The 10739-nt window shown below is 46.1% G+C and overlaps 3 protein-coding genes and 1 non-coding gene across 4 annotated transcripts; 1 reads left to right on the forward strand and 3 right to left on the reverse strand.

Annotated features, from left to right (window-relative positions):
• Window positions 1-1480: 1480 nt before the first annotated feature.
• LOC115748195 (extensin-like) lies at window positions 1481-2801 on the reverse strand. Its single transcript, XM_030684644.2, has one exon. The coding sequence runs from the start codon at window positions 2678-2680 to the stop codon at window positions 1679-1681; it is 1002 nt and encodes a 333-aa protein (XP_030540504.1). The 5' UTR covers window positions 2681-2801; the 3' UTR covers window positions 1481-1678.
• A 1411-nt stretch (window positions 2802-4212) lies between these two features.
• TRNAR-CCU lies at window positions 4213-4285 on the forward strand. Its single transcript has one exon. It is a non-coding gene; the product is annotated as a tRNA-Arg (tRNA).
• A 294-nt stretch (window positions 4286-4579) lies between these two features.
• LOC115748217 (sedoheptulose-1,7-bisphosphatase, chloroplastic) lies at window positions 4580-6938 on the reverse strand. Its single transcript, XM_030684673.2, has 8 exons — window positions 6737-6938; window positions 6477-6602; window positions 6187-6372; window positions 5854-5935; window positions 5548-5769; window positions 5352-5452; window positions 5126-5197; window positions 4580-5018 (listed from the first exon to the last, which is right to left on the reverse strand). Exons 1-8 carry the CDS (start codon window positions 6839-6841, stop codon window positions 4737-4739), a joined length of 1176 nt encoding a protein of 391 aa, XP_030540533.1. The 5' UTR covers window positions 6842-6938; the 3' UTR covers window positions 4580-4736.
• An 885-nt stretch (window positions 6939-7823) lies between these two features.
• Window positions 7824-9371, reverse strand: LOC115748136 (glucan endo-1,3-beta-glucosidase 2). Its single transcript, XM_030684561.2, has 2 exons — window positions 8111-9371; window positions 7824-8073 (listed from the first exon to the last, which is right to left on the reverse strand). The coding sequence occupies exon 1, from the start codon at window positions 9338-9340 to the stop codon at window positions 8159-8161; it is 1182 nt and encodes a 393-aa protein (XP_030540421.1). The 5' UTR covers window positions 9341-9371; the 3' UTR covers window positions 7824-8073; window positions 8111-8158.
• Between the last annotated feature and the right edge of the window lie 1368 nt (window positions 9372-10739).

Here is a 10739-nt window from a genome sequence, read left to right on the forward strand (position 1 = left end):
CCTTGATATTCAAGTTAGCATCCATCAAACTACTTGCTACATACTAGTCAGCTGTTCACACACTCCACATTTCCATGATTCGCACTGCAAGAGCTCCTAAAATCCCCATGCTGTCCAGCTGATTTTACGTGAACTTGCTGCATTGTGAATATTTCTGATGCACTCCTCAAATCTCAATGCCTAATTCCACTCAAAATATTATATGCATTCCTCTCCTGAAAAGCTACATGCGCTTCAGCCTAACATTCTCTTATCCAGTAAAAGTGTTTTGGGCCAATAGAAGGCAATCTACGCCCAAGAAACTCCTTACTCAAAAACTAAATCTCAGCTCCATTATACCTTCCTACGAGGAATGATGCCTCTAGAACTACATACTAACCCATGATGGAGATCCACCCAAACACATAGTGATGGAGATTAGCAACGGCTGCAAATAAAGCTAAAGAAAAGTAGCTTCCCACGACATTTATTTGTAATAGCCAATATGGTGTCGTCGCGTGACGAAATAGATTCCCAACATCACTCTTTCTCAGGTAGACATCAGTACCAGACATTACATGCGAAGACTAATAGGGTTTTCACAAAAGAAAGATAAACTCCGACAATACAGAAAACAATATACTACTAGTAGTGCCATCATCAAAAAACACAGACAGTATGTGAGAAAACCTTATGCTGTGGTTTCATGCTCGGTGCAACATCACATGAGAAGCTGTTGGAGCGCATTGAAACCAATAAAAACAACTGTACTTCTATGCAAAGAAAAAGTATGGACTGCAAACAATCAAGTCCTATACACCAGGGTCAAGATTGCCAAACCCCTCAACATATCATGAATAAGGTACATAGTCCGGGATACCCTTACATGGGAAATTGTCACAATGCCTGATCCTTTTGACCCCAACATGTCCTCGTGCAAATAAAAGACAACAACGCAAATCCGATGACACTAGCTTGTTTAGAACAGGATAGTGTACATTATCCAACTATTAAACTTTTGGGATCACACAAGATGACTTGGATGGAAATATGCCAATACATTATTTCGTATTGCCAGCTTAATAAGTAGTAGACCCAATTCTCATTCATTAGATGAACTCATAGCATGCCACAACGATCTAGGTAACTATATTCTAGACAAGAATGTATTACATTTCCTGAAACTACCCTCCCATTATGGACAAATTCATTAGCATAACTTATCACAGAGTGCAGTCACGAGGACATACCCAGAGTATCTACAAAACCACATTGAATACAAACTGATTGAGTTGAACATGATGATGACATCAATTATGGATCATCACACAACTTGAGTCACCTTAATTGACTATTAGTCCTGATATATGGACATCGATAGATAGATAATTTTGTATTTCCATCTCAGCAACAGCACATTCTACAAGAACCTACCATACCCAAATTTTTTTCTATCATTTCTTTGTACTTACTTAATCCACCATCTGGCATAACACATATCTAGAGAATTTCAGCGGCAACCACTTATTTATGTTGTTAGGACAGACATAGTCAGCAACTGTCCCAAACAAGAGAAAGTCCTCATCCAGATGCGAACCTAAGTTATTTACGTCACACTGTATTAAACATGTATGTCAAAATAGAGGCTGACATTGCCCATCACCAGTAAAGAAACATACCAACCAACCCACAATTGAAATCAGTAATCATCACGATAATCGCAATAATCATCCTTTGCAGCCATGTCACTTCCAGCCCGCTCTGAGATCTTCTCTTCCTCCTCATAGTGTAATCCCTCTTCCAATGTCAGCCCACCCAGCGTTCCAGCAACCGCTCCCACAGCCAATCCTGCCCCTAGCCCCATCTTCCCACTTCTCTGCTTCTCGTATGCCGTTGTGTAACCAACGGGTGCGGATGGGCCACTGCTAGGCCCGCCATACCCCGAACCCCGATCATAGAACGGCGGCGGTGGAGGGGGCGGAGGCGCAGACGAGAAGTGCCCCGGATAGTATCCAGAATAGGCATCTGAGTACGGATAGGAATAAGCAGGCGGCGACTGAGCCGGGCGCGGTGGTGGTGGAGGGGCCGCTGCATAGGTCGGAACAGAATATGGCCTGTACTCGCGGACAGTATTAGACGGCGGCGGGGGCATTGTCACAACCTGCGGCACGGGGAGTGGGGCCAGCGGTGGCTGGAGATAGCGCGAAGTGGGGTGCGGCGGAGGAGGAGCGGTCCCGTAATAATACCCTGAAGGTGGGATAACGTACTCCGGCGGCACGGGGCGCTCGCGGACCGCCAACTTGATCCGGATCTTGCCGTGAGGCCGACCAGACGGTCGGATGAGCTCGTACGTCCGGATCTGGTCCTTATCTTGCGGGTCGGGCAGGTCCTTGAGGTGGATCAGGAGTGACCCGACCAAGGGTTTGGGGGTCTCGGAGGGTTTAGAGTGGAAAACTTCAAGGGAGAGGACGCAATCGGGGAGGGGGAGGGCGAGAGGGATCGTGAACTGTTCGTTCCAGACGGGTCGGGTCGAGCCATAATCGTCGGACTTGGTGGCGAGGCGGCGATCGGGATCGACCCAGAAGATAGCGTAGGGCTTGAGGTCGCCGTTCTTCCAGTTGACGTTCTTGAGATGCTTGGCGTTGACGATGGTGAGGTCGAGCTCGAGGGGCTTCGACGGCGGGATGCGAGAGGAGGCCATTTTGATCAGAGACACAAACGCAGAGGGCCGAGAGGGTTTTGGGGCGCCGAGAGAAGACGACGAGACGCGGAGAGTCGAAACAACTTTCTCCGATTCGATATTTCAATGATGGGCAATCGATTCCCGACTCGTTTCACTCTTATTTCGGAATCGAAACCGGATCAAAAGAATCGGTTCACAGTTTTCAGAATCGAAGATCGATCCGACCGATTCGATCCGATTTCTAAGCGGTCCATTGTATGCGAACCCGAGACGACGGCACGGCAAAAGAAGCAACATATCATGCGCTTAACAATAATGTGATACTTTTGCTAGCGTGGCCTACCAGGCGAGAGTCGCCATTGTGATTATGCGAAAGAGGATCGAGGCGTGAGAGAGGAGAGAGAAAGAAGAGGTTGCGCTTGAATGAATATTAGGTTTAGATTTACAAAATATTACTATAATAAAAATTGTTCTGATTCCCTCCGGAATCGGACTTTCCATACACCGGTTCTAATTTTAAGGAATCGATAATCGAACCAAACTAGCCGGTTCGGGCGATTTTTGATTTGGTTAGTCCATCTTGTTCACCCCTAATTTAAATAGAAGCGGGATATTTTCCTTTTTTTTTTCCTCTTTTCTTTATACAGACGATATTTTCATGCACACGTGAACTTTGACTTGACGAGCAGCGTACTCCATGAACTTTTAATTTGTTCAATGTAGCCGGTGCTCTTTCGATATATGTTCAATTTAGTTCCTGCACATTGCGTCAAAATTTATTGACCACGTTGAATAAGTTAAAAATTCATGAACTACCCCGAATATTGAGTCAAAGTTTAGATACTATTCGTGGCATTATTCCATTTTTTTTGTTATCAATCTAATATATTGGCCATTTGATTCACTAGTCCACTTTTGGTCCCTGCACTTTATGCATTTGTAATTTGTTCCGATCAAACCCTCCAATTTGCATGAATTTTTAATTCAAGTTAATCAAATTTCTTCGGGGTCAGTTTGGAGACGATTATCGATACAAAAAACTTCACGCAAACTTTCCCTGCCACATTCTTGTCGACTATAACAATAACGTCAAACGGAACCAATTAACTTTATATGAAGTCGGAGGGACGTGATTACAAAATTGTGTGCTTTTATCTCGATTTTCGAAATACATTTTTTAATCCTCTTAAGTATACAACGATAGTGGGAAAAAAAAAATGCCTTACGACTTCATACGGTGCACGCGGACAAAAAGATGATGTTTTACTCTGTCATTTTAATATCGAGTGACTCGAACCGAAAATAATCGAGACTCTTTTGGTCATCTTATTCTCAACACGCTTTTAAGTATCGGGAGAACATGCGTCTTCCGTACGTGCTGATCTAAGTTCTTGAATTCTTAATTTGAACGGTGTGTCGGAAAGTTAAAAAAAAAATTCGACATACGATAATAGAAAGTATCTAAAGCAGAAATTGATCGAAGGACGGACAAGGGCCGCAACGCACAATTATCGATATCAATAAATTGGATGAATACACGTGCAAGGCAAGCGCCTGTAGCTCAGTGGATAGAGCGTCTGTTTCCTAAGCAGAAAGTCGTAGGTTCGACCCCTACCTGGCGCGTCATTTCGCCAGCTTTTTCAATCGCCCTTTTTCGTTTTTTTTTTTTTTGCGTTCTAGCCTTGACGTATTGAAGAAATCTGCAATGCAACAACATGAAACAGCTGCTTGAATCAATCTTGCCATGAATATTCACCTGAACGGGGGCTAAATCAGGAAACACATCACATATGATGTGTTCGTCCTGTTAAATCTTAGCTGCTTATTATTATCAGCCCGGCTCGTGTTTGTCGAGGATTAAGCGCCGAGCAATGAACTTATCCAACAGCGTTTGGTCGGTCGGATTCATCAACTCCGCAAATAATGATCTCAACTTGTAAATGTCTGAGTCTCAAAGCAATTACTGGACATTTTTTTTTTTTTGCATTCGACTATCCTCCGAATTCGTATGACCAAAGTAGCTCGGGTTTCATCCAACAAATACAAAGCCACGGGGTCGACATCCTTCCCTGCCTCAAGCGGCGGCTCCCACGGGCACCCCGGCCTTAAGCCTGGATGACCCGTACAGCATCTCCTCGAACCGGATGATCTCGTTCTTGGACCCGTAGGCGACTTGGGTCCGTTCGTCCAGCTGGGTGATCACCTTCTCCAGGACGGACTGCTTGCCGTCGCTGCTGAAACCTCCGGCCTTCTCGATCAAGAAGCCAAGGGGAGCCACTTCGAATAGAAGCCTCAGCTTCGCCTTGGCAGATGGCGATGTCACGTTTGTGAACACGCCTTTCTCCTTCACAATAATCTGAGAAGTTCAAAGGGGAAAAATGATCAAATCTTTGAGATTGCCCAATTTTGGTGTCAATGAAACTGGATTGATTCACACTGCCCGGATCGAATCAAAGGATGAACCTGGTTGACATCTGGGACCATTCCTCCAGTGTATCTCAACGTGTATTTCTCTTTGACATAGTATTCAATCAGCTGTATTAAGCAAAACAAGGAAGAGTTAAGTCCTTTTGTTGTTGAAGGACCACGGGTCTTGACTCTTCATGACTGAAATCGGCATCGACCCGCGTCACGAATTGCCGATACTATATTTGTGCGGAGGGCGAAGACAGGGACGGAGAGTTCTAACCTTGCTGTATTCGGGATTGTCGAATGTGGCTCTCAAGTTTCCAGGAGAGAACATCTTTCCTTCACCAATTTGGGTCGTGTCCTTCACATGTTGCCACTTCCCTGACAGCAGTTACACTTATTCAGGGAGACTTGAAATACTGGCAAATGAGTTAAATGAAATGCCCACGAGTTGTAAAATTGCGATGATCGATAACCTTCGTCGAGGAGAAGGAACTCATGGGTCCCAGGTAGGTCTTTGAGAGCGAGAATGTATGTTGTTCGGGGCCCGTAGATGCCCATGGCCGCAGCGACTTGATCTCTTCCTGTGATCCCAGTCAACTTGTCTCCAGGCCAGACCCCGAAGATGGTTCCCACAGTGAAGTTTGTGTCGACGATGCTGGAACCATCGAGGGGATCGAAGGCAACACTGAATCCACCTGTTACAAATTCTCACAACCTCATAAACATGGCCTCGAATCAAACTTTATGGTTGGTCATCGCGACGATTGAGATAGACAGACCTTCAACTGGGCCTCCCATGTCTTGGAGCTCAGGGACTTCTTCAGAGCAGGCATATTTGCAGAAGTGTGAGTATTGCAGGGCCTAATAGTGAAATTCATGATATCATTCTCTATTGCAAAAGCATTGGAATTTCTTGGCTAAACGTCAAATCGATTAAGACAAGACAGCGACAACAGGCGAAATGATCCTAAAAGTGCAGAGTATTTGATCTTCTTCATTTACAACATTTCGAGACAGATTTCTACCATACAATTCAGGATTGCCCCTAGAACAATTGGACAAAAGCACTAGTGAGAAACTCGAGCCATAGAGAAAAAGTTCAGCATCCTAACCTCAAACAGGAGCTTGTCCGCGAGCACATCGACCGCAAGCTGCTCGTCTCCGAAGGAGTTGATGCAGGCCGTGCCTCCGCAAGAAGCCGTCCTGACTTTGAAAGAGATGGTCCTAATTGCTTCACCCATGCACACCAGCAGCCTGATCAGCCCTTTATCTGGAGTAGCCTTGCTCAGGAATTCTTCCTACTCACATATTCATATCACACACACATTCTGAAGTCAGTCACAACACAGTCCAACCTTGCTCAGTAAACTTCCCACTTTCGTGCAAGGGATTAGTAACTCACCAAGCTATCCCCTATCTCACATCTTGTTGTGAGAGAAGAGTTCTTCGCCTTGGAGGCCTTGAGGGATGACCTCGGCGGCGGCGCCACTCGCAGGGATTCGCCGAATAGCGAGCTCGACTTCAGACTCTGCCATTCATTATCGAATTTTGGTTTTTACAAACACCCTTTTAGGTCCATTCAATCATGAAAACAAAGAGCAAACAAGACCTATCAACAGCAAAACGTTGAAGAAGTTCATGGGATGATGATGTATCAGATACCTTGGAGGTGAAAGATGGAGATAATGGAGGAGGAGACACAAGAGAAGTGGAATGCTTGGAGGGAAGGAAAGCCCCACGAGCGTAGCAGGCGATGCCGGTCTCCATCTCTTATGCCGAGAGAGAGCCTTGGCTTCAGTTCGTGGTTTGGAGGAGAGAAAAGGAAATCTGCAGAAGAAGAAGAGCTCTCTGCTTTGGCTTGAGCTTGGTTGTGATAGTGATTACTCTCAGCTGGCTAACGTTTTCTCTCGGGGAACGGAACCGAAGGAAGGAATGGGTGGGATTGACGCACAGAAGATAAGCAGTTCACCGTCGGCTGCCACGTGGCATTTCTCAGTCTTATATATTCCTATTTTTTTATTTTTATTTTTGGGGAAATGAAGGCGATACAGAAGGGGATGAAACATGAAATCAACCACCATCGCTCATATTTATGTGGTTATGGACGGGCGATTGGGCTCTTCATAATTCACCTAGTGTGCAAATTGAGCTCACTTTGACTGTTAAATCTCAGGATTAAGTCAGTAACAGCGGAGGGATTATGTCAGACTAATCATAACTTAAACATAATTAAGCCCGTTAATTAGTGCCGAATGAGCTGCGAAAAACAGCTCTTTTTTTTTTTTTTTTGTGTGTGTATTGTACCTCTCACATGATCTTCCAAGTTGTGATTGCATTTGCTCACGATACTCTCTACTCCTCTTTCACCCTTCAACTGAAACTCTGCTAGTGCTCGCTGCTAGGCCTTAACTTGGTTTGCTTCTTATCAAATTACCTCTTTGTCACTGGTTAGCGAAAACTCTAATCGATCTCTTTCGCAGCATTACACTGCATCGAGTCGTGGTCATCTTCGATCAAATTCAAATTGGGGCCGCCCGCGATCTATCGCACGAGCACAAAAGCGCTGCGCAGCTTTTTATACGTCGCCTGTGCATTACAACTCTTCTTCTACCTAGAAAAATTCGAGCTTTGCAAGGCATTGCAGTTCACTGTTCACACATGCTTGGTGATGCATAAGTCTTCCCAAGTCCCCCGAGCACACTTGGAGTTCGGGTACTGCTATGAAGAACTCAATTCAACTCCACCCATTTCGCATTCAAGAAACCAGTAACAGCGGCAGCAGCGCCATAGCATTCCATTAAATTTGCAGGAACTTGTTACTCTGAGCTAACAACAGAAGGAAAAGGACTAGACCATCCCCACAAAAAACAGAAAGAAAGAAAGAACCACCTCAAAGTCAAGATCATATCACAAGAACAGAGAAACACAATGGAATCAGCTACTGCAAGTGCTAGACGATCAGAGATTCAAACCCAAAATGTGGACGTGAATGATCAACTTCTCCGAGAGAGAGAGAGAGAGAGAGAGAGAGGTGCCGAATCGAAGAGAAGAGCCAGAACGAGATCAAACCCCGTCGAAACGGAATCACCATGGAGAATTCGGCACATACCATATCAACCAGACCAGAATCAGCAGCATCACCACGAACCCAATCAACAACTCCTCCGGCGACCCACAATAGCCGGCGCAAGAGAACTGAACCTCATACTTCTCGCTGAAATTCGCATACAAGATCCCCCAGTTTCTCGCGTGAGCTTGGCTCGTCGTCCCGTTTGCTTCCTCATCAACCAGCTCGTAAACGTAAGCCTCTGCGACACCTTCCTTCCTCAATGGCGTCCCTTGCCCCGACCTCAAGTGGCCTAACAGGCCCTTCACGTACATTTCAGAGTAGAGCTCGTTGGCGTCGATCTCTGTTGCGTCGGGACTCGAGTTCGGCCACCCTGTCTCAGCCACAATCACCGGGATGTTCTCGTGCCCTGCAACTGCCATCGCCGCAATTACTGCATCGACCATCATGTCGAAGAGATTTCGGTACCGGACCCCTGTCGTCAAGTCGTCCCTGTACATGAAGGGGTGCTCCTGGAAAAGAGCGAAACCTAGCGGGATCTCGCAGCGGAGCCGGTAGAGATTGTACGGGTAGATGTTCACCATGAAAGAAGAGTTGGTGTCCCTAAGGAAAGCGAGCAGGGGCTTTATCACGGCCTCTGCGAAGGGCTCCTGGAACCTGGCTGCGGACGGTGGGAACGTGGTCGTCATCACATTGACAAAGGAGAAGGTGGTGGAGACGATGACGTCGCGGATGCCGAGGTCGCGGAGGGCAGACTGGAGGTTGCGGAGGGCGGGGACGAGGAGGCCGGCGTAGTTGGGGCGGGCGTCGAGGACGTTGCTGCCGACAGAGATGGCGGAGACCCGGGCGCGGGGGTGGAAGGGGACTACGTGGCGGTAGAGCCAGGAGAGGGCGACGGAGCGGTTGGCAGCGAGGGAGGGGACGAGGGCGTTGGGGACGGAGAGGAGGAGGGAGGTGTTGGAGTAGAGGAAGGCCCGGAGGAGCCGCGGGGTCGGGTCAAGGAGGCGGACCGAGGGGATCTTGAGGGCGGAGACGGCGGCGGCGACGCGGTCGAGCGGCGGCAGGGGGCCGGGAGCGGTGGAGTTGGGGGGGGAGTAGGTGACCCCGATGGTGGTGGGGGATGGGAGGGCGGAGGGGAGGAGAGAGAGGGAGGTGAGGGAGAAGAGGAGGAGGAGGGTTGTTTTACGAGTGGGAGACATGGGAGGAGAGGAGGTCTCTGTGCATAGAGAGAGAGAGAGGGGGGTTTAAGCAGAGGTTGAAGAAGGAAGAAGATGATGAAGGCGGTTGAATTTGGCGGGAGGATTCAGTTGAGCAGACTCTCGCGCAGTCCAATGCAAAATTGGGGCCGTTGTTATTATAACCGATTTTGATTCCTCTGCTCGTGCATGCCTTTTGGGCTACTCCCCCTTTTTTTTTCTTTTCTTGGGCAAATACCCAAAAAAGGGTCTTAGTTCTATTGTCCAATTTTCAGGTTTGATCCATGTAATTCAATTTTTCACACATTTGGACCTTAAACTAACCATTGGTCTTGATTTTTGGACAAATTTCATATCTTTTCAATTTGATTGACATGTAGCTGATAGCGTTTATAGTTAGTACAAAAATTGGTGAATCTAATTCATCAGTTTATTATTAACTTATTCCGTAGCAGCTCCACCCGTTGCTTCCCGCCATTCGGTCAGTAAATTCTATTTGGATTTGGATGAAAAAACAAATTTTACCTTGAAACCGCGACAAAAGGGAAAAAATGAAGAAGCTTAAAGACCAGATTTATCACAAAGTACTATATAAACATGAGCAATCGTATGCTTGGAGAATCGAGATGAGTTGACTCGAGATTAACACAATCCCGTTACCTAAAACAGTGCACGACACTAATTTGCACTAAGCTATATTCCACAGATTCTCAACTGTGATCTGCTTCTACTCTTCCTTTTCTTAAAAATTTTTAATCTAAGGGTCAAGACTTGAGTATTTCTTTTTTCCCTCGCCGACTTGAGAAATGAAACGCTATAAATGAAGTGTGATAAAATCGTTTTGAGTGCTAACGAAGTCTCATTTTATAATATCGCCGACCCATTACTCAACACATTTGCACCACCCGCAAAAGGAACTTGGCTGGAATCTTCCCCTGAGGTAGGGGCGTCAACGGATCGGGTCTCGGCCAGGCCCGAAACTCAACAGTACCTACCTCCACCCGGCCTGAGCCCAAATTATATATGCACTCTTTGGGTCGGGTTGGGTTGGGCTCTTTATTTATTTATTTATTTTTGAATCAAGCAATTATGCATGTCTTAACGCAATAAGTATAGTCTTAAGCCAAAAAAAAAAAAATGCAATAAGTAAAGTCAAAGCTATTCGCTTATGGAGCTCCTTAGGTCATTCCATAAGAGGACTCGAGAGAGATACCACCTTGGCTGACTATTTTTCATTATCGATTTCTATATCAAGCAACTAATTAGCTATAAAGTACTCAATTTGTTCTAGCCCAGGTTGAAGTAGCTGCAAGTTACTTTATATAAATGCATGACTCCACATGTAATTCAGGAACTATTTCAGCAACATTTGACTCGTAGTTCTACACTCGTACGCGTCGGT

Source organism: Rhodamnia argentea, chromosome 8 (assembly GCF_020921035.1).
Source record: "Rhodamnia argentea isolate NSW1041297 chromosome 8, ASM2092103v1, whole genome shotgun sequence".
Lineage (NCBI taxonomy): Eukaryota > Viridiplantae > Streptophyta > Magnoliopsida > Myrtales > Myrtaceae > Rhodamnia > Rhodamnia argentea.